The sequence below is a fragment of the Rhinoderma darwinii genome, chromosome 1 (assembly GCF_050947455.1).
Source record: "Rhinoderma darwinii isolate aRhiDar2 chromosome 1, aRhiDar2.hap1, whole genome shotgun sequence".
NCBI lineage: Eukaryota > Metazoa > Chordata > Amphibia > Anura > Rhinodermatidae > Rhinoderma > Rhinoderma darwinii.
Window position 1 is genome coordinate 292,524,754 of NC_134687.1, and position 24,020 is coordinate 292,548,773.

The window sequence follows — 24,020 nt, forward strand, 5'->3', positions numbered from 1 at the left end:
TTACGTAATAAACAATTAAATTCGACCCCAGCGATGCTTAAAGACTCACAAGGCCATTTCCTCTTCGACCCTAAACAACAGGCTGATCTATTCCACCAATATTATACAAAGTTATATTCACTATCGTCCCAACTCCCTACGGATCCCACAGCCCGAACCCAATGCCTCTTGGAGTATCTAAAACCCTGCTCTCTCCCTACTCTCACAACATCGGACATCAACATGCTTAACGCGCCCATTTCGTTAGAGGAACTGCAAGACCCGATCAAGGACCTCCCTAATGGCAAGTCACCGGGGCCTGATGGTTTCTCATATCTTTATTACAGAATCTTTCAGGATTCTCTAACTCCACACATGATAGATCTTTTTAATTCTTTCCTGATGGGGGAACAGATACCTCCCTCAATGCTCCACTCTTTTATTACGGTTATTCCCAAACCAGAGAAGGACCATTCTGATTGCTCTAACTATAGACCGATATCGCTGCTGAACGCAGATTTAAAAATATTTACTAAGATTTTAGCCAATAGACCGGGTTCCCTTCTACCCGGGTTGGTCCAAAAAGATCAAGTGGGATTTGTCATGCATAGACAGGCGGGAGATAATACTAGAAGAACTATAGATTTGATAGATGTCAATAAAACAGAAACATCGGGCTTACTCCTGAGCCTAGATGCTGAGAAAGCATTCGACCGATTAGATTGGTCCTTCCTCTTCGCCACCCTAGAGACAATAGGCATTTCTGGCCCTTTCCTCCAAGCGATACGAGCACTATACTCTTCCCCAAACGCAGCGGTAAAATTGCCACATGCTACATCCCAAACCCTTTCTATCTTTAATGGTACCCGTCAGGGCTGCCCGCTCTCTCCCCTCCTTTTTGTACTTTGCGTAGAGCCATTGGCTTCATATATCAGGAAAAACCCAGATATCCAGGGTATCATGGTAAGAGACAGGGAATTTAAGGTATCCCTCTTCGCGGATGATGTCCTCCTGACTCTACGCAATCCGCAAATATCCCTACCCAACCTGCACTTGGTTCTAAAGGAATATAGTCGGCACTCGGGTTATAAAATTAACAACTCTAAAACAGAAGCCTTACCGATCAATCTGGCCCCAGCGCTCATAACGACCTTGCAGTCTTCCTTTAAATACACGTGGAAGACAGATACAATAAAATACTTAGGCACTCAGATCTCTAGTTCATATATCTCCCTGTACAAACATAATTATGTCCCCTTCTTTCAAGACATAAACAAACTCATATCTAAATGGTCTGTCCTACCCTTGTCGTTTTTTGGCAGAATATCGGCGGTTAAAATGACTATCCTACCAAAGTACTTATACCTTCTAGAAACCTTCCCGGTCCCTATACCACGTAAAGACATATGCAGATTTCAAACGACTCTGTTGAAATACATTTGGGCGGGTAAACGGCATAGAATCCCAAGCTCAGTCATGCTTACGTCGGTAGCGACAGGTGGATTGGCGGTCCCAGATGTCTATCGATACTATTTAGCGGTACATTTGAGAAGGATCCCATGCTGGACCTCATTAAGGGCATATAATAAATGGACTGAGATTGAGAAATTATGGATCGCACCTACGCACCCAAATGCATTATTGTGGTCTGGGACGGCGGACACTTTAGCGACCCCCCTCCTACACACAATGACATTCACTAAGAATATCTGGAGGGTATCAAGGGCGAAGTATGCATTATCTTCCTTAAAATCTCTAATGACACCCTTCCTATATAATCCTTCCTTACCAGTGAGCCTTACTACAAGGATGTCACAGCCATGGGCGAGAGCAGGATTATTTTACTTTGCTGATATAGTAGACCCCTGTCAACGCACAATTTTACCGTTCTCGACGTTGCAAACTAAATATAACTTGCCAAACAACTCCTACTACAGTTCTATGCAAATCACACACTTTGCTAGCTCTATGCGAGCAGAACAGGATTTCTCTAAGCCCACAGCCTTTGAAAGGCTCTGCAAAACAACTGTCTCAACTAGAGGGCTAATATCGGAGATGTATGCTATTCCGGCCGACTCCCCCCTTCAAGAGGCAACCAGACATGGCAGGCTAGGTGGGAGGCATATTTGGGCAGGGAGCTACCCATGTCGTTGTGGCAAATCATCTGGTCCCAGGCAGCGAAGTCATCTCTCTGTGCGGTTTATAAAGAGAACCAGTACAAAATTCTGATGCATTAGTACCATACACCGGAATTCCTCCATCGCATTTTCCCGTTGGTAACGGATAGGTGTTGGAGATGCCACAGCGACGTGGGGACACTTCCTCATATCTTTTGGGACTGCAAACTAGTGTGACCCTTTTGGGGGGAATTGGAAAACCTCATTCAAGAGGTTTTTGGGAATAGACCTTCGAAGCAAGCATTGACTTATCTTTTGAATGTGCCACCGAAGGGTTGGGGGAAGGTTCAGTCCCGGCTACTTCTGCATATACTGACGGCGGCGAAATGTCTTATTGCGGCCAATTGGAAACGCAAAACGCCTCCTACGCTAGATGCCCTTTATAACAGAATCAAGGAGGTTAAGAGATTGGAATCACTGACGGCCTCACTGAATAATTGCGTAGACCGCTTTACAAGTGTGTGGAGGCTTTGGGACATGTACGACTCCTCTTTAGACCGCCATGAGAGGGACCATTGTTCTTAAAGTACATCCAGGTTTAATATAGAGAATAAGATATCTCCTAAGCTACATCTTTACCTTATCCCTTCCCTACCCTAGTGTGTCTGTCGATTGTCATGTTAGTATTGTTGGAATCAATCTTTACCTTATGTAGGCGATGGATACAGATGTGAATTGATGTAAAAGCTAAGCTTCACATTCCTTATTACATATTCAGAGCGGACAATAACCTCATTGATGTTTTTCTGATATATAAATGGATAATGGATAATCCGCACATGGAATCCATATGCTATACTGTGGTAATAAGGTGTTGACTTCTGTAAACATGATCAGTATACTATGCAAAATGTTTTTCTTTTGCTCGAACATGATGTATCTACTCGTCTGAATTTACTGCGGTTTTGTATTTTTATGTTATGATAAATGAAAATAAAAACATACAATTATAAAAAAATAAAATACACTATGGGCTTTATTACAGTTTTGTTCGGGTTTTTGGTGGACCTCTTACACCCGACAATACTTCTAGAAATAGCGACATTAATTTGGGGAGTAGTGGTCCTTTACTGTATCTATACATACAGTGTGGGACACTGCCCCTTTATATATTCTACAGGTGATGGGTTGTTTTGTGCACATGGCGGTTCCTACCTTGCCGGGCAGGGGCTTGTTATGGTGTACCGCGTCACTTGGCACTTTCGTCCCTTATATATGGATTGATGGAGCTAAAGAGACGTTGTATGACCAGTCACTTTGAATAATAGTCATTACAGCCCTACAAATTTTCTTTCATCCTGTGAACATGCTCTAGTTTTCCACATAGCTGGATACATTCTTCATCCTTTTTTTTGGATATATTGCCTTTTTCCACCAACAGTTTTTAATAAATTTTCCCACTCTAACTTACTATATATCAGAGTGGGTTGATATACATAATATCTATGGACTGACATGATTGCAGGACAGCTGCTTTCTTAGCACGACATAGTCATAGGGTGTAGAAACTGTTAGGGACATATATTTCTCAATCTAGAAAAGTAGAATCGTCCCATTTTCAACAAAAAGTTATAAAAACATGAAATCAACTTCACTTCTCCTTCTGTTTGTCCCCCAATGATGAGTATTCGGCATATTTCTATACTAAGGCATACAATAGTAATACCTTTAAGGCGTACTTCACCAGTTGCATGCACTGTGTGATAAATATGTGATAAAAATGAACTATTTGAGGAAAAAAATAAATGTGTAATGGTGCCTGAAACATTTTCAAGCAAAATGTGTGTCCTAAAAGCCTCCGGGTGCTCCCTTCCTTTTGGGTCCTGCCGTGTGTCCAGGAAACACATTAGGGCCACAATGGGGATATTTTTGAACACAGGAGAAACAGGGTGATACATTTTCTGGTGCATTTCCTTATTCTCATGTCCTCTGTACAAGAAATCTGACCTTAAAATGACACATTTGTGAAAAAAAGTGAAATAAAATTTTCTTTCCACCTGCTTTGTATTAATTCCTGCGAAAACTGTGGGGTCAAAATACATAGTACACACCTAGATGAATACCTTAAGGGGTCTAGTTTTATAAATGGGGTCGTTTATAGGGAGTTTCTATTGTTCTCGTAGTTCAAAACCTCTCCAAATGTACAGTGGGGCCTAAAACATTTTCAAGCAAAATATGAGACCTTAATGCCTCCGTGTGCTCCCTTCCTTTCGGGCCCTGCCGTGTGTCCAGGCAACGCATTAGGGTCACAATGGGGGCATTTTTGAAAACAGGAGAAACAGGGTGATAGATTTTGGGGTGTGTTTCTTCATTCTCATGGTCGCTTTACAAACAAATCGGTCTTCAAAGTGATACTTTTATGAAAAAAGTGAAAGTTATATTTTTTTTACGCCTGCTTTGCATGAATTCTTACAAAAAAACTGTGGGGTCAAAATACTTACAACATCCCTTAATAAATACCTTAAGGGGTGTAGTTTTCAAAATGGGGTCACTTGTGGGGGTTTCCACCATTCTGACACCTATGAGCCTCTGAAAACCTGGCTTGGTGCAGGAAAACAAAATGTACTTCAAAATTTATAAAATTATTACTAAATTTGTAAGTCTTCTAAATTGCTCCAAAAAAAATATTTTTTTTTTTCAAACGTGCTGCCATCTCGAGTAACGAGATGGAAATATATATTTAATTAAAAAAATTGTACAGTATGTATGTACATATGTGACATATTGCAGTTAAAAATAGGGAAAAATTATAATTTTTACAAAATTTCTATTTTTTAATTAATTTCCGCAAATCGTATCAGTCTACTTTTACCACTAAAATAAAGTACAACATGTGACAAAAAAACAATGTCCGAATTACTTGGATATTCAAAATTTCGCAGTGTTATTCTCTGATAAAGTCAGACATACCAGATTTAACAAATCTGGCTTGGTCATTAAGGTCTTTTTAGGCCCGGTTATTAAGGGGTTAAAAGAATCTTATTGAAGATTTTCAAATTTAAAACCGTAAAATAGTTACATCCCATCCCCCCCATCCGATCCCCCCGCTCATGAGATGCTGCATATTGGCTCAGAATGTCCATCTTTTACTGTACGAACTCAGAGAGTCCTCCATATAATTTTTTGAGGACAGGAGTCGCCTTATTCCCACAGATGGTACAACGCATATATAGTAGGCGCACTTATAAGTCAGACAGGTATAGCATGGATCCAGGATGCAGCCCAGATGTACACACTCAGAGTTTCACAAAAAGAATTAGCGACTAGCATCCCCTGCAACCCCACCAATAGGCATGACCAGCACCGGGAAAAGTCTATCTACTAGGAGAACGGATGGAGCCAGGCCCGGAGTGTCTAGCCAAGGAGACCCACAGGTCTTCACATTTTTTTGGACTGCCCCGTTTCCCATATGCATATTTCTTTATTCTTAGCATTGTGTTGATCCTTACTTTAAATTCAGAGTGTCTTGGTGGATGAGCATCTTTCCAGTTGGAAGCAATTAATTTTTCTAGCTGGGTCAAAAGGCGCATCATCGCCAGTCGCTGATTCTCCTTCACAGGCAGAGTAGCAGTATAACCGAATATACACATCACAGGATCTAGATCAATATTACAGCCATAAATCATGTTAATAAAATGAATCGTGTCTCTCCAGAACCCTACATTCCACATTACATGAAGTAAGTCGGCTCCGTTTTTCCCCACATCTATAACATATGGAGTCTTGCTTATAGCCAATTTTGTGTAAAAGTAATGGTGTTCTGTAGACCCTGTGTAAAAGATATAGCTGGGATAATCTGTACATTTCACTCAGTGAAGTTCTAGGGACCTGTTCCAAGACCCCTTGCCAAACCTCCTCCTCTATAGGTCCCACATCTCTCCCCCATCTCCCCTTAAGGGACAGGCTGTGTTTTAAGGGTGACCTCCAATAGACCTTTATAAAATAACGAGATGATTCCCCTCGTCCCCCCTATCAGGGCTACTAACTCTAGATGTGTAGATTGTGGGGCCTGTGACATCGGGGTCTGTCTACTCTGTAACTCCCAGGCTTGTCTCACTTGGATATATTGATAGAAAGAGAAATGTGGCAGGGCAAATTCTGATTGAAGATCCTCAAATGTTCTAAATATATCATCTTGAAGAAGCTGGCTTATAGCCTTTATACCTTGCGTTTTCCAACCATCAAACCCCTCCAGTTTATCAAATTCCTTATAATGCATTTTGCGCCATATAGGGGAATATTTGATGTAGCCCTCGAGACCTCTCACAGCCTTCACCTTGTTCCATAATTTGTGTATTAGCAACAGCGTGGGGAACAGGTTAGAGTTTAACTTTAGGAAGCATGTGTCCTGACCAGCTAAGTCTGTGTTCACATGAGCGTTGGTTTCTGTTGAGGGGTTCCATCTGAGCTTTTCGTTGGGGGAATCCCTCAACATAAAGGCAAACGGAAACCATAGATTCTGTTTGCATCACAGTCGATCTCAATGGTGACAAATACTTTCCGTTTGTCACCGTTGTGAAAGGGTTACGTTTTTTTTAACGGAATCAATAGTACTATCGACTGCGCTACTGATTCAGTATAAAAAACAAAACGGAAACCTTACACAGCAGTGGCAGACTGCAACCATAAGCAACTTAAGCATTACCATTGAAATCAATGGTAATGCAAACGGAACCTATGGTTCCATTTGCCTTTCCCTTGTGGTGTTCCTCCAACGGAAAGGATCTGATGGAGCCCCTCAACGGAAACCAAAGCTGATGTGAACAGGCCCTCAACTCTGAACTCCATTAACTGGTTGCCGACATAGGACGAGAATGCTAGTCCTGAGCGGCGGGTACTTCGCGCATTAGGACGAGAATTCTCGTCCTGTGTGACAGCCGTCTCTGCTCGCGCGATCGAGAGCGGGGCAACGGCTGTAATACACAACCACAGCCCCGCTCTGACAGCGAAGAGGAGAGAAACATCTTCTCTCCGCCGTTAACCCTTTGAATGCTGCGATGAAAGCTGATCGCGGCGTTCAAGGAGAGGGGACTGCACTTTGATCGCGTCACAGAAGATAACTGTGACGCGATCAAAGCCCACAACTCATATGGCCAGACAGCCCAGGGTTTATTGAAGGACCCCAGGGCTGTCTGAATATATTTCCTGTTGTTAGGGCACACTGAGGTATGCCCTAACAACTGCCTGTGTACAATCCGTAACGGGCTAATGTACTGGCATGTAGATCTATGCCAGTACATTAGTTACAAAATCAAAATGATAAATCCCTTTATGGGATTTTTAAAAAAAAGTTAAACGAATGTAAAAAAAATTTTTTATGATAAAAAGAGCGAAATCTTAAAAAATTGCTCTGTCCTCAAGGCCAAAATTGGCCGTGTCTAAGGGGTTAAGTATGAGCACATGCGCAGAGTCTGCTAGAATTAAAAGAATGCAATAAGCATGTGTCAGACCTAGACGATAGGTGTTGGATAGAAAAAAACTTATTTGACCGTGATTGGATTTCCTTAACCCCTTAATGACCAGGCAATTTTGAGCATTAATGACCAAGGATTATTTTTTGTTTTCTCACGGTCGCATTCGGGAGCTCCCTCCCTCTGTTAAACACATTAGATACCGCTGTCACTATTTACAGCGGCATCTAATGGGTTAAACTGCCGGAATCGGAGCGCGCTTAGATTCTGGCAGGAGCCAGGCTGTGTATAAAAGGAGAGGAACCTGCAATAGAATAACATTCATAAAGATAGTAAGCAGTATTATACCTCTGTATTGTGACCCTAAAAATGAGCATTTTATGAAATAATAAAAATTATTGTAAATAGTAATGAGCTGTTACTGTAGGGTCATTTAGTGGGCTCCACCTAGGTGAAGCCTTAGGGTATGTTTACACTACTTATTTTCAGCCATTTTTGGGGCCATAAACGCACCGAAAAACGGCTGAACGCCTCCAAACATCTGCCCATTGATTTCAATGGGAAGAACGACATTTTGTTCCGACGGGGCATTTTTTTACGTGGCCTTTTGGAAAAAACGGCACGTAAAAAAAAGTGCATGTTGCTTCTTGAGCTGTTTTTGGAGCCGTTTTACATTGGGTCAATGGAAAAACAGCTCCAAAAACAGCCGTAAAAAAGCCTAAAAAAAACGCTTGATTCTTGAAAAACTTAAGAAAATCAGAGGCTGTTTTCCCTTGAAATCAGCTCCGTATTTTACAGCCTTTTATGTTTAGCGTATGAATATACCCTAATTGTAAATATGTTTTTAGTATATGAAAATAAAAAAAAGCTCACCCAGTGCATTTAAACCCAGTATCCTATTTTCTTCTTAGGTTTAACTGTTTGTTTTAACCATCTTTTTTTTTTTTTATTCATTACGGGATATTCGCTAGTGCTCTTTAATTTAATTTTGTTTGCAAGCTGAATGGCATGTAAAAATGTATCTCTATCTTTTGCAGGCAATGCATCTTGTATATAGAGCTTTAGAGAAGGAGCCAGTCCCAACCGTTTTACCACAGTCATTAATTCCCCCTTCCAAAAGGAAGAAAACACCTACATTCCCTGGTGCTGTCCCTGTCCTTCCTGCCAGCCCCCCTCCAAAGGATAGTCTTCGTTCCACTCCATCACATGGCAGCATGAGCAGTTTAAACAGTGCGGGCAGCTTGTCACCTAAACATTCATCTAAACCTAGTCAGGTACGAAGGAATATGTTTTCTTTTGCAGACCTAAATGTAAAGGGTTTCCATTACAGTATGTTTTTATTTCTGTTTCCATTCATTAGCCTGCTGTAAATTGGGTGGTTCCTCTGACGGACAAGATACGTTATGATGACATTTTTCTCCAGACTGACTTGGACATGGATGGTTATGTGAGCGGACTTGAAGTTAAAGATATATTCATGCAATCTGGACTCCCTCAGAATATCTTGGCACACATTTGGTGAGATAAAGCCACAAGGTTATCTGCACATGAAAAATAAATATTCCAATGGGATTTAACTACATTCTATATGTGATGTTTATCAGGAAGTGCCGTAAAGTGTGCAGAACTCTGTTGGGATAAGATATTAGAAGCTGGGGTCTGTACTCCTCTATTGTTTTGACCATTAGCATAAAAAACAGGTGGACACCTAATCTGTTTTTGCTCACATTGAACTCCATGTTAGTTAAGTATTTATAAACTATTTTTGGGAATTCATTTCTTTGTTATTGCATAGGTACCAGTATTTATGTTTTAAAATAATTTATACAGATTGTAAGGGAAAAATAAAACAAAGGCTAATAGGTCATCACCAACAGGGCACTTGCTGATACCAGGCAGATGGGAAAGCTGAATAAAGACCAGTTTGCTCTGGCAATCTACCTCATTCAACAGAAAGTCAGCAAAGGAATTGATCCGCCACAAGTTTTGCTTCCTGAAATGATTCCACCAGCAGAAAGGAACACTTCTGTGCAGGTAAGAATACATTGCCAACCACACACACGCACGCATGAAAGAATACGGGTGGATATTTTTGTCACATGCACTACACAACCAGTACCTGCCAGAAAGTCCTGCAGCTCCTTTAATGTTGCTGTAGGCCTCTTGATGGCCTCCTGGACCAATTTTCATCTTGTCTTTTCATGAAGTTTTGAGGGATGTCCAGTTCTTGGTAATGTCACTGTTGTGCCAAATGTAATCCGCTTCTTGATAATTCTTTGGTACCCTTCTCCTGACTGATGCTCTCCTTCTTCCTCTTCCCAGTGGTTAGTAGGAGCTCCGCAATTGATACGTTGTTCCATCAGCAAATACATTCGTGGACGTTGTCTGTTGTTCACCTATATACTAGAGTCTGTCATGACCAAATATGGTTTACGATAGGAATTTCTTTGTCCGCTCCACATTTTAGACAAAAAAAGTTTATTTAAAAATATAACTTCAATTTAGCTGGTATTTGAAAATTACTTTGAGTGAGCTTGCTTTTGAATTTTAGTAACTTTGACAAACCATGGCCAGTATTTGACCTTTATATTTATATATATATATATATATATATATATATATATAAAATCTTATTTACATGATTATGGGGGCAACCGTCGTCCTGCTAATATGTCCTGCGAACAGTAGTTTCAGAGATTTACTTGACAGCAGGCACCTCGGCATAGGGAAACTAAGACAGAATACTTATTGACTGATATGGGAAAGTGTTGCAAGCTTGCTTTGTGTCATGCAGAAGGGCAGGGAGTGGGAGCTGCTGAGTAGTCGCCATTACCCATTGTTAATAGTGGGATCTTGTGTTATCCAGGTTCATAGTAGAGATGTTACTTTTCATTATAGTCCTGCTCTCTAAACATAATGACAGGACTGCTGACGCTGCACAAGCTGAAAAGTGACAGGAAGTTCCAGTCTTTTATAAAGCTCAGTGGTCCGTGTGAAAAATCTGAATATATCTGGATTATTTTCACATGGTAGTATTATGGTAAAATGTAAAGAAAAACCAGAATGTATTAAAACTATTTAGGGATGCCGTAATGGACTGGGCTGTGGCATCTCTTCATTCTTTTTCATGTAAAATAAAGTCACTACTACTATACGTAGATCACATAGATGTTACTGTAGTGCAGAGGTCAGAAACCTTCGTCAGTCCAGCTGTTCTGAAATGACAACTCCCAGCATGCCCTGGCAGTCAAAGGCTTTATTATTCCAGCCAAAGGCTGTCAGGGCATGCTGGGAATTGTAGTTTCACAACAGCTGGCGTTCCGAAGTTTGCTGACTCCTGCTGTGGTTTAAGGCTTGATTCACATCTGTGTTCAGTGTTTCCGTTTCTCGGCTCTGCCATAGTGCTACTTTGTCTGGCATTTTTGACTGGATCTGCAACAGAGTCTCCGATGCAGATGTGAACGAAGCCTTAGATGTGTGAGACAAATTTGTGTCTTTTTGGTGGAGTTTCCTTTTAATGTGCTAAGACACAGATACTTGATTGTTTTAATTGTGTTTAAAGTCTGCAATAAAAGCAGCTTGTGTTTTCCATTTAACAGTAAGTACAATATGTTTTAGATATGTAGATAATATTTACATAAGTATAAAATGGTCATAGACTTATGTTTTTCACTTTTACAAAGTTAAAGTGGTTTTACGTTTCAACAAATGGATGTTCTTCCTTGTGTAATGAAAATGTATAAAATTTACAACATAGTTTCTGTATAAATTTTTCAGTTTTCAAGATCTCTGCTCCCATTAATTCAGTAGAAACTTTCAGTAATTACTTCAGTGATTAATAGTCTATCCTGTGTATAAGATCTGACCATCACATGACCAGGACAGATTTGTATCCCCTGGGAGTAATTCATGAAGGTTCTTATTGAATGACTGCAAAAAGAGAACTTGAAAAGCATAAAAAATAATACAGAAAGTATATTAGAAGCTATTAGAACTTTTTATTATACCAGATTAATATTTGCTGAAGTGAGAAAGTTCCCCTTGAAATAATTCAATATTTGCTCTTTATGTTCCATCTATGGTTTTTCCCTGCCCTTCTCTTCAGACCCTGTCTGGTTACATGACCCCTTTAGGAAATGACATGGCAAACTTAACAGAAATCCGGCGTGTGAGTAGACCCTCAGTTGGTACTCCATTACTGGCATGCCATGTGTTTTTGCATGATCACCTTTTTATTCTCTTAAAGCCTAGGCTACATGCACACGTTGCGTATTTTGCCTCGGAAAATCTGCATCAAAACGTTCTCCTGCAGTTCTAATGAAGGAAGTTCGCAGGTAAAAACTGCACCTAATTGCGAATTTTTTTAATGCGTTTTTCAGTGCGGTTTTTACATCTTGATGCGTAAATCGGTGCTTTTTCACGCTGTGGGTTTTTGTGCGTTTTTCCTTTACAACTAGACAGATTTAATTCGCAAGTGGAAACGCAAGATAAATTGACATGTTTTGGGTTTTAAAATACGCACTGCAGGTCAATTTACGCGCAGAAAAAAACTACAGTGTGTACATTTACTGAAATCTTTGATTTTGCTGGTACTGTATTATGCTACGGATTTGCCGCACGCAAATACGCACGGCAAAACCGCATGTAATACGCATTGTGTGCATTGAGCCTTAAGCACCTCTATGCAGACTTTTGAGTTTGTCAAGCATGATAGTGCTTTAGATTTTTTTATCAGAAAACAAAGGCAAGGTTACTTTCTGTATATTATACCAAGTATAATATGGCATGGTATGGCTGTCACTTCATTCCGTTGTCGTTACTGCTGCAGCTATGGCACATTGAAACACTTAGATTGTGAAGTGACATCAAGGATTTGTTTGTACCTCAATTGTGGAAATTTGCACAGAGCACCTACTCCGTGCATTCTTTGAGGGGGGGGGGGGTGACGACACATATGAGGTTTACAATTTTCAGTAAAATTGTTGCCCTGCTCTAGATACAACCACACACCCAGTTTCATCTAAATCTACTATGATCACAATGTGTAGATGTGCTTTTCCATGCTGCCAAACTATTGTATTGTGATCATTTGATAAGGTTATGTGGACCATTCTGGAATAAGAAATGTTATTTTGACCTAAAGAGAAGGAATTGCAGCATCACTTTGTGAGCTGCTAACAAAGAATTAGCTAACCGCACATAGGGAGCTGGTGACAAGAGTTTCTGATGATCAGGTTGTCATCACTCAAAGAAGATTTATCACGTGTTGCAAATCTGTTTCTCCAGTCCCCTAGACTGAAGTACCATTTTACACCACATGTAGACCATACAACATCTACAAACTTCCACACTAGTTGGCGATAATCACAAAGATATAGTATTTGCCCTTCACACGATTTCTTATATTTATGCTCATGCGTCAAATTTAAATGTTTCAGATCATCCAACTAATATAAGATAAAGACAACATGAGTAAACACAAAATGCAGATTTTAAATGATCATTCCATTTATTGAGGATAAAGAATTATTCAAAACCTTTATCACCCATGCGAAAATGTAATTGCCCCCTCTAAACCTTATAACTGGTTGTGCCACCCTTGGCAGTAACAACTGCACTCAAATGTTTGTGAGAACTTGTGATGAGTCTTTTACATCACTGTGGAGGAATTTTAGCTCACTCTTCCCTGTAGAATTATTCGGCTACATTGGAGGGTTTTCGAACATGAGCCGCCCGTTCAAAGTCTTGCCACAGCATCTCAATGGATCTTCCTGGCTCCCTCATAAACATGCATTCTCGACTTTGCCAATCGTGCATGTCTATTTCAATAGGGAGAAGGGAATAAGCCCGATCCTTTGTTTAAACAACGTTTTCTGTCAGGTGGAGTTGGGTGGCCCCCATGCATGTTAGATTGTTGGCCTTTCCTGCCAAAATCAGTGGATGCAACTGAGTTTCGACTGTGTATAGCCACTTTTAAGTAATACTTTATTCAGACGGGATTTTTAGACACTCTTTGCTGTGATTTTGGGGTTATACAGGATAATGATGGGTGTAGAACTTATTGCTCTTGATTTCAATTTATTTATTGGCTCAGAAAAATCCAGTTAACAAATATATTGCTTGCGTAATTATCTTGGTAGCCCACTGATGTGGCTTAAAGGGGTTACTCCCATCTAAGACATTTATGGCATTTCCACCGGATATGCCATAAATGATTGAAAGATGTGGGACTTGCACCTATATCAAGAATGGAGAGTCCCACGAACCCTGTCCTATCTGGTGACCCCCTTTCTTGTTATAGATGTGGGACCCGCATCTATCAGACATTTATAAAATTTACAGTGGATATGCCATAAATACCTTAGATGGGAATAAGCCTTTAACCCCTTCCCGCTTTTGGGCGTGACTGTGCGTCCAAATTCAAAGTGCTTTCCCACACACGGGCGTACAATCACGCCCTGTAGATGAAGCCGGCGCAGGAGCTGTGCACGCTTCATCTTCAGCAGCTGTCATACACAGCTGACATCCCGCTACGATGGTAGTCACCGCCGATCGCAGCCATTTAACCCATTCAATGCGGCTGTCAATGGCGTCCGCCGCATTGAAGGGGTTGACAGAGGGAGGGACCTCCCTCTGTACCCCCCGGGCCCCCCCCGCGATAGATCGCGAATGGCGATGGTTGCTATGTCAACCAGAAAGCCGTTGCTAGGCTTCCTAGTTGCCCAGGTACGGTAGCCTATTAGGTCCTGCCCAAGGCATGACGTAATAGGCTAACTGTCAGCTGAAGAATGACAGTTCCGATACACTGCACTACATAAGTAGTGCAGTGTATTGTACCGGGGATCAGAAGACCAGATCTTCAAGTCCCCAGGTCAGTGTAAAAGAAAAAGTGAAAAATAAAAAATAAAAGTTTTAACTAATAAAAACAACAATCGTCCTGTTTCCCTGATCAACTCCTTTATTATTAGAAAAATATGAAAACATGAAAAAAAACTATACATAATATGTATTGCTGCTTTCGGAACGGCCTGATCTATAAAAATATCACATTATTTTTACCGCACGGTGAACACCGTAAAATTCTTTAATAAAAACAATGACAGAATACAATTTAATAAAAAGTAATCAAAAAGTTTCAAGTAACGCAAAATGGTACCAATAGAAAGTACAGTTCGTCACGCATAAAACAAGCCCTCCCGCAGCGATATAAACGAAAAAATAAAAAAGTTATGGCTGTCAGAAAATGGCGACACTAAAACATGATTTTTTTAGAAAAGAGTATTTTTATTGTGGGAACATAGTGAAACGTAAAAAAACGATATAAATTTTGTGTCGCTGTAATCGTATCGCCCCGCAGAATAAAGTTAACATGTTGTTTATACGGCACGGTGAACACTGTAAAATAAAAAAAAAACTGCTAGAATGGCTGTTTTTTGGTTTCCTCATCTCCCAAAAAATGTTATAAATAGTGATAAAAAAAATCGCATGTACCCCAAAATGGAACCAATAAAAATTACAGCTCGTTCCACAAAAAACGTGCCCTCACTTATCCGTCAACTGAAAAATAACACGTTATGACTTTCAAAACGCAATGATGCAAAATGAAGGACCAGACAAATTTTTTAGGTCCAGTAGAATTTCACTAAATACCCCACATCATCATTTGCTGGACCCCACAGGTGGACCCTGTAGATGCAGCGGAGATGAGGAAACTTTAGGGCCTTGTGCTGCTTATGGGGCTAGTGAAGAAGTCAAAGATTAGGCAACACTGGAGCGCAGATATTTTGTGTAATACCCAATAAACCCGGCCTGTGTATAAAGGATTGGTTCAAAGCGTACCACACCAATCCATGGATTATTCATTCACCCCATTATTACATCATCCTATTATGATGACCTGTTGCACTCCGCCCAGCTTACGTATACCCTGATGTACTCCGCCCAGCTTACATATACCCTGATGTACTCCGCACAGCTTACATATATCCTGATGTACTCCTCACATATTACATATACCCTGATGTACTCCGCCCAGCTTACATATATCCTGATGTACTCCGCTCAGCTTACATATACCCTGATGTACTCCTCACATATTACATATACCCTGATGTACTCCGCTCAGCTTACATATACCCTGATGTACTCCGCCCAGATTACATATACCCTGATGTACTCCGCCCAGATTACATATGCCCTGATATACTCCGCCCAGCTTACATATGCCCTGATGTACTCCGCCCAGCTTACATATGCCCCCACTTTATACGATAAAATACACTAAAACACCAAGCAAAATCTGCGCTTCAAAAGCCAAATAATGGTCCAACTGAGCCTGGCGGGGTGCCCAAACTGCAATTTATGACCATATATGGGGTATTACTGTATTCTGGAGAACCCGCTTAACAATTTTTGGGATGTGTGTCTACGGTGGTACAAGCTGGGCACAACACATTGGGCACTGAAATGGCATATCTGTGGAAAACAGCAATTTTCAATTTGCAACATCTATTGTTTACTCATTTTTGCAAAACACTTGTGCGGTCAAAATGCTCACTACACCCCTAGATCAATTCTTTGAGGGATCTAGTTTCCAAAATGGGGTAATTTTTCGGGGGGTACCACTGTACTGGTACTATAGCTCAATGCAACATGGTGTCAAAAAACTAATCTTGTAAAATCTCCACTCCAAATACTAAATGGTGCTCCTTCCCTTTAGAGCCTTGCTGTGTGTCCAAATAGCAGTTTATGACCACGTGTGGGGTATTTCCCTACTCTGGAGAGAATGCTTTACAAATGTTACGGTGATTTTTCTCCTTTATTTGATGAGAAAATTAAACATTTTTACCTAAAGCTACATCTTAGTGGAAAAAAAATGAAATTTTTCATGTTTACTACCCAATTCTAATGAAATCTATGAAACACCTGGGGGGTCAAAATCCTAACTATACCCCTAGATGAATTCCTCTAGGGGTGTAGTTTCCCAAATGGAGTCACTTTTGGGGGGTTTCCTTTGTTTTTGCACCACAAGACCTCTTCTAAGCTGACATGGTGCCTGAAATATAATTTAAGAAAAGGAAGGCCGAAAAATCCACTAGGTGTTTCTTTGCTTCTGAGGCCTTTGTTTCAGGCCCGTAGCACACTAGGGACACATGTGGGATATTTCTAAAAACTGCAGAATCAGGGCAATAAATATACAGTTGTGTTTCTCTGGTAAAACCTTCAGTATTACAGGAAAAATGGATTAAAATGGAATTTCTGCAAAAAAAATGAAACTTGCAAATTTCCCTTCCACTTTGCTTTAATTCCTGTGAAGCGCATTTTTGCACATTTTCTCTAAATTTTGGTGTTTTTCACAAATAAATATTGAATTTGTCGACAATTTTTTCATTAACATAAAGTACAATATGTCACGAGAAAACAATCTCAGACCTCAGAATCGATTGGATAGGTAAAAGCATTCCAGAGTTATTACCACACATAGTGACACATGTCAGATTTAAAAAATGAGGCTGTGTCATTTGGTCCAAAAGTGGCTGCGTCTTTAAGGGGTTAAACTCTGCAGAAATGTGTTCGGGATGGCCTATTTATTCTGAGAAAAACTTAGTGATTCAATTATTGAAAATACTTTTTTCAAATATATATCATTAGCAAAACAGAGGATTTCCCTCAATATGTGAGTTCACACTGAAAATCCTTGAAGAATTACAGTACAATAGGCGTGAATGGGGTTTTCAAAACCCCATCTACATGTAGCGGTAAAAATCCAGACTTATAAATTTTCAGTAAATCTGTAGCAAAATCCGTGAAATGTGAACTAAGCCTTAGGCCCATGCACATGAACGTGTTTTTGCGTCCGCAATTCACCCACAAATCTGCAGGTGAACTGCTTTCCCATTCATTTCTATGGGCCCATGTACACGACCGTGGTTTCCACGGTCCGTGCATTGCCCAGGAGCCTGGACCGTAAAAAGATAGGACATGTCTTATTACAGCTGTATTTTGCAGTCCAGGCTCATAGAAATGAATGCACGTGGCCATGTGCATGGCCCGGATTTGCAGGCAGCCCGTGGGTGACACTCTGCGGCCACCTGAGCTGATATTCACGGCCGTGCACACCACTATGGTCGTGTGCATGAGGCTTACAGAGACAGAGTTGTACTTCCTCATTTCATCATAGTAAAGTCAAACTGAGATTTCCCACTTCTCTAGGAGAACCAACTGTGAGGGGGGCAGACTCAAGCTGTGAGGCACCCCCCAGTTGTTGAGGAGGCAACATTGACATAAGTAATTATATACTGCACAGATCTTTTTCTGTCTTCATTAATGTCTGGTTCAGCTAGCTAAAGGCACATGGGCCCAGGTGCAAAAGTTCATCTTGGGGCACCCCACTAACTTCTCTTCACAGCTGATGGGCGTTGCCCGCAACTTTCAGCTGCATGTCTGGGATAGCTACTTGTAAAGCGTTAATCTTGAGGCCTTTTTACACCGGCCGATGCAGCAATCGCCGATGCAGCAATCGCCGATCAACGATACATCGTTGATCGGCGCTTGTTTGCTCTTGTCACACGGAGCTATGGATGGGACGAGCGGTCGTTACTCCGATCGCCCGTACACATACATTATCATGTCGGCAGCACATCTCCCGGTTTACACAGGGAGATGTGCTGCTGACCACAATAATGTTTCACTTTTTTTAAAACAATACAAACAGCAGATGATCCAGCGTTTGCTCGTTCATCAGCTGATCGTTCCCCTGTTTACACAGGGCAATTATCAGCAACAAGCAGTCTATTCACGTTCGTCTTCACGATAATCGCCCAGTGTAAAACCCTATTTAGTCTGACTACATACACTTGAGCCAGCAGCTGCACAAAGTGGGAGAACCTATGAATGACATGATTTACCTTCCTTTTATCTCTGCTGAAAGATGCTTCTGATTACTCTTCTATAATCTTCTGCTGCTAAAGTAACAGTATTCAGCATGAAGTAAAGTTGTAAAGCTGCTGGTCAGACAGGAGCAGAGATCTTCACTGTACACATTCTGCACACTGCCTCCCCCCTCACATTGCTCTCTCTCACTCAGAAACAAAAAGTACAGAGCAGTCAAAATCTATCAACCTGATACTTCCACTACTCACTGGTGCACGTGGAGAGATGACTGAATATAGTCATCTGAGCTCTTAAAGGGACAAAACTGTGTCACTTAGTCATTTTTCCTAAATATATATTTGAGCAAGATTTGGTCTTCTGTTACTTCATGAGGTTTACCAAGAAGTGATGTTTATATATATTTTTTTTTGTTTCTCTTTCTTAGGACAGTTCCAGTTCTGTCGGTTCTGGAGATTTCACTGGTGTAAAAGAGCTGGATGACATCAGCCAGGAGATAGCCCAGTTACAAAGGTGAGCAAGAAGTTATGAAGTACTATGATTTTAAATCGTACTGCTAAATATGTACATGTTTATATTATTATTATTTTTTTCTTGGATTTAGCACCTTTGTCATGTTAGGGCCTATTCACAGTGTTTACAGCCAACGTTTGGCATATGTGCCAGGAAAGCGACATAAACACTGAACATATCCATAGCCACCCATACATCCTGTGTATGTCATGAGTTCCTTTTTGGCATACGCCAGGCCCGTATGCGTCTGAATACCTTTTTTTGTTTTCTGTATGGAATAGTGTGGTAGACTACACTGTTTTCAGTTTATAATGCTCACTTTTAATTTTTACATTTGACCTGGTATTACAGGGAAAAATATGCTTTGGAACAGGACATCAGAGAGAAGGAAGAGGCCATTAGACAGAAAAGCATGGAGGTACAGGTATGTGTCAGACCACAAAATTTACCATTTGTGTATGCCACGCTCAATAGCTGTAATGTGGCTCTGCACAAGGACAAAGCAGGGAAACTTTGCCAAAGATTTTGTTTAGGAACGGTTTTCCTGCATTGTACTGCAGGAGGTCTGATCATGTTCTTGATACAAGAAATATGGCTTCTATAGGGAGACCTATTATTGCCGTCTTAATGCAGCCTTTATAGAGTCTAATAACTGGTAATTGGCGATTATATGAAAACGGTCAGCTGATGGTTTTTAACCCCAAAAACACCGAAAAAGGCCATACTTACAAATGGACACAGCCAGGTCTGAAACGCTGATGAAGGCGAGTGAGCAGGTGCTTTAAATAATAATAGCCACTCCCACTAGTCTTGAGGGGAGTGGTATGTGGTGCATGGGATGTGTAGTAAGAAATAATAAATAAATAGTGTATGTGCAAGTGTAATAATGTAAGTGAAATATAGGGGGCAGTAATGAGTAAAGTGCCTAAAAAATAAATGAATAATGGGATGCAAGTGTGTGAAACTCCTGGACGTACTATTAGGTCATGGTAGCTGTATCGTTCGCGCTCCATGACCTAATAGTACGTAACGGCCATTTCGGCCGTCTTCCCAACACATACAGGAGCTGTGACAGCTGCTGTCTCGTACAGCAGCTGCCGCAGCTCCTACAGCGGGGACCGATCGCAGTATCCCCACTGATTAACCCCTTAAAAGCCGCGTTCTATAGGGATCGCGGCTTTTTAGGGGTTAAGCTACCATCTCCGGCCTGCTACACGATAGCGGCCGGCGATGGTGACTATGGCAATCGGACACCTAACAATGGCGTCCGGCTATGCAATCGACGGAAGCCTAGTGGGTCCTGACAGTCAGGACCCACTATGCTTGCTGTCAGTGAGTAGCTGACGGCTCTAATACACTGCACTACGCATGTAGTGCTGTGTATTAGAATAGCGATCAGAGCCTCCTGCCCTCAAGTCCCCTAGTGGGACAAAGTAATAAAGTAAAAAAAAAGATGTGTAAAAATAAGAAAATAAAAGTTTTAAAAGTCATAAAAGTAAAAATTTCCCTTATCAGTCCTTTATTATTAATAAAATATATAAACAAACAAATAAACTATACATAATTGGTATCGCCGCGTCCGTAACGGCCTGACCTACAAAATTATTTCGTTATTTATCCCGGGCGGTGAACGCCGTAAAAGAAAATAATAATAAACCGTACCACAATCACAATTGTTTGGTCACTTCACCTCCCAAAAAATGGAATAAAAAGAGATCAAAAAGTCGCATGTACCGAAAAATGGCCCTGATCGAAACGACAGTTCGTTACGCAAAAAATAAGTCCTCGCACGGCTTTCCTGATGGAAAAATAAAAACGTTCTGGCTCTTAGAATAAGGTAACACAAAAAGTGAATGATTTTTTACAAGTATTTTTATTGTGCAAACGCCATAAGACATAAAAAAACCTATAAACATCTGGTATCGCTGTAATCGTATCGCCACGCAGAATAAAGTGAATAGGTCATTTATACCGCACGGTGAACACTGTAAATAAAATAGAATAAAAAAACACAATAGTAGAATTGCTGTTTTTTAGTCACCACGCCACCTAAAAATAGAATAAAAACTGATCAAAAAGCCGCATGCATGACATGAAAACTGCAATGGATTCCTCAAGGGGTCTAGTTTCCAAATTGGGGTCACTTTTGGGGGGTTTCCACTGTTTTGGCACCACAAGACCTCTTCAAACCGGACATGGTGCCTAATAAAAAAGAGGCCTCAAAATCCACTAGGTGCTCCTTTGCTTCGGAGGCCGGTGCTTCAGTCCATTACCGCACGAGGGCCACATGTGGAATATTTCTCAAAACTGCAGAATCTGGGCAATACGTATTAAGTTGCGTTTCTCTGATAAATCCTTTTGTGTTATAAAAAAAATGGTATAAAAAGGATTTTCTGACAAAAAAAAAAAGAAGTAAATTTCACCTCTACTTTGCTCTAAATTCCCGTGAAACACCTAAAGGGTTAATAAACTTTCTAAATGCTGTTGTGAATACTTTGAGGGGTCGAGTTTCTAAAATGGGGTGTTTCATAGGGGTTTCTAATATATAGGCCCCTCAAAGCAACTTCAGAACTGAACTGGAACCTAAAAAAATAAATAAATGAGGCAATACTTCGCTTCTTACATTATACTGATAATGAGCCGTGCCCACCCCGAGATTACCCCAGTTTTGACCGTTTGTGTAAATGGAGACCCCTATTAGAACGTTTCAGTGCCCGGTTTTCCCAAGCATACACCCCCGAGAAGTGTATTTCTATTGAGGAGTCCCTGGTACATTTTAAAGGGAGGGTTCAATTCTGCCAGTACCTGCCTGGTAAGAGGGCAAGGTATGGCGTGAAGATGTATAAGTTGTGCGAGAGGGCATCAGGGTATACCTACAGGTTTAGGATATATAAAGGGAAGGACACCGGTATTCAGCCCCCAGAATGCCCCCCTTACTGGGAGTTAATGCAAAAATTGTGTGGGATTTGGTGCACCCACTGCTGGACCAGGGTTACCACCTCTACCTGGATAATTTTTATACCGGCGTCCCACTCTTCAACTGCCTCGCTTCCAGAAGTCCTGCGGCATGCGGCACTGCTAGAAGAAACCTGAGAGGCCTTCCTAAGACTCTGCTTGGGCAAACACTCAGAAGGGGTGAGAGCAGGGCACAATCTAGCAGCAACATATTGTATGTCAAGGACAAGAGAGATGCCACACCAGTATCCATGTACCAGGACGAGGTACCAGTACAGAGACCCCCAAACCAGACTGCATCCTGGACTACAATAGGTACATGGGAGGGGTGGACTTGTCAGATCAAGCCCTGAAGCCTTACAGCGCCATGCGGTGTGGTATAAGAAGCTGGCCGGGCATCTCATACAGATGGCATTGTAATGCGTACATGCTACATCGATGTGCAGGCCAGACGGGAACTTTCCTGGAATTTCAAGAGGTGATTATCAAGAATCTAGTCTTTAGGGACCAAGAAGGGGGGGCACCCAGTACTTCTGGAAGCGAGCCCACACGCATCGTACCAGGGCAACACTTTCCAGGAGAAGTTCCCCAAACTGGCAAGAAGGGAAAAAGTCAAGAGGTGCAAAGTCTGCTATAAGAGGTGGATATGGAAGGACACAATATATCAATGACACGTGTCCTGAAAAACCAGGGCTCTGTATGAAAGATTGTTTTAAAATGTATCATACATCCCTTTATTTTTAATCTACCCCAGTTTTACTTACCCTGATGCACTCCGCACAGTTTATCCCCCTCATCTTTCCCTTCTGCGCCCTGCTGTGTGCCCAGGCAGCTGATAACAGCCACATTGAGGGTATTGCCATACCCGTGAGAACCCACATTACAGTTTATGGGGTGTAGGTCTCCGGTCAAAATGCTCACTACACCTCTAGATGAATGCCTTAAGGGTGTAGTTTTTAAAACGGGGTCACTTCTTGTGGGTTTCAACTGTACTGGTACCTCAGGGGCTTCTGCATACATGACTTCACACTAGAAAATCCCCAGTAGGCCAAATGGTGGTCCTTTCCTTCTGAGCCCTCCCATGGGCCCAAACGGCAGTTTATCACCACAAATGGGGTATTGCTGCACTCTGGACAGATTGGGCAACAGAATGGGGTATTTTGTTTCATGTGAAAATAAGAATTTTTGAGCTAAAACTACATATTATTGGAAAAAATTAATTTGGTTTTAATTCCCAGCCCAATTCAAATAAGTTCTGTGAAAAAACTATGGGGTCAAAATGGTCACCGCACCCATAAATGAATTCCTTGAGGGGTGTAGTTTCCAAAATGGGGTCACTTCTGGTGGGTTTCCATTGCTTTGATACCTCTGGGGCTCTGCAAATGCGACATGGCACCCGAAAACCAATCCAGCAAAATCTGGACTCCAAAGAACAAATAGCGCTCTTTTCCTTCTGAGGCCTCCCATGGGCCCAAATGGGGTATTGCCGCACTTAGGACAAATTGGGCAACAAAACGGGGTCTTTTGTTCCCTGCGAAAATAAGACATTTTGATGAAAAATGACATCTTACTGGAAAAAATGACATTTTTTTAATTTCACAGCCCAATTCAAATACGTGCTGTGAAAAAACTGAGTGGTCAAAATGATAACAACAACCATAAATGAATTCCTTGAGGGGTGCAGTTTCCAAAATCGGGTCACTTTTGGGGATTCCTACTGTTTTGGCCCCTCAACACCTCTCCAAACCTGGCATGCTGCCTAAAATATATTCTAATAAAAAAGAGGCCTCAGAATGCACTAGGTGCTTCTTTGCTTCTTGGGCTTGTGTTTTAGTCCACGAGAACACTAGATCCACATGTGGGACATTTCTAAAAACTGCAGAATCTGGACAATACATATTTATCAAAACATGCACTCCTAAACGCATTAGTACTGTGGGCTAGGTCTAGGTCAAAGACCGACCTCCCATAAATAATCAGATAGGCAACTCTATTTAGCTATATTGAAGACAAAAGAAGAGAGGTTGTAGCCAAAGATATATTTAAACATACAAAATTTATTGGTAACATATATGAAAGTACATTTGTGTAAAAA

The 24,020-nt window shown here is 41.1% G+C and overlaps 1 protein-coding gene across 7 annotated transcripts in view; it reads left to right on the top strand.

Annotated features, from left to right (window-relative positions):
* EPS15L1 (epidermal growth factor receptor pathway substrate 15 like 1) overlaps nucleotides 1-24,020 on the top strand; it is a 239,977-nt gene that overhangs the window by 65,593 nt on the left and 150,364 nt on the right. For 6 of the 7 annotated variants that reach the window (XR_012847578.1, XR_012847579.1, XM_075825344.1 and 3 more), the window contains exons 9-14: nucleotides 8,605-8,841; nucleotides 8,928-9,085; nucleotides 9,445-9,601; nucleotides 11,673-11,735; nucleotides 18,885-18,970; nucleotides 19,322-19,394. Coding sequence is in view for 5 of the 7 variants with exons in the window: in XM_075825344.1 (XP_075681459.1) it covers nucleotides 8,605-8,841; nucleotides 8,928-9,085; nucleotides 9,445-9,601; nucleotides 11,673-11,735; nucleotides 18,885-18,970; nucleotides 19,322-19,394 (774 nt within the window). In the remaining 2 variants the exon portion in view is untranslated. The remainder of the gene's footprint in view (nucleotides 1-8,604; nucleotides 8,842-8,927; nucleotides 9,086-9,444; nucleotides 9,602-11,672; nucleotides 11,736-18,884; nucleotides 18,971-19,321; nucleotides 19,395-24,020) is intronic. The other variant, XM_075825345.1, reaches the window with a different exon arrangement.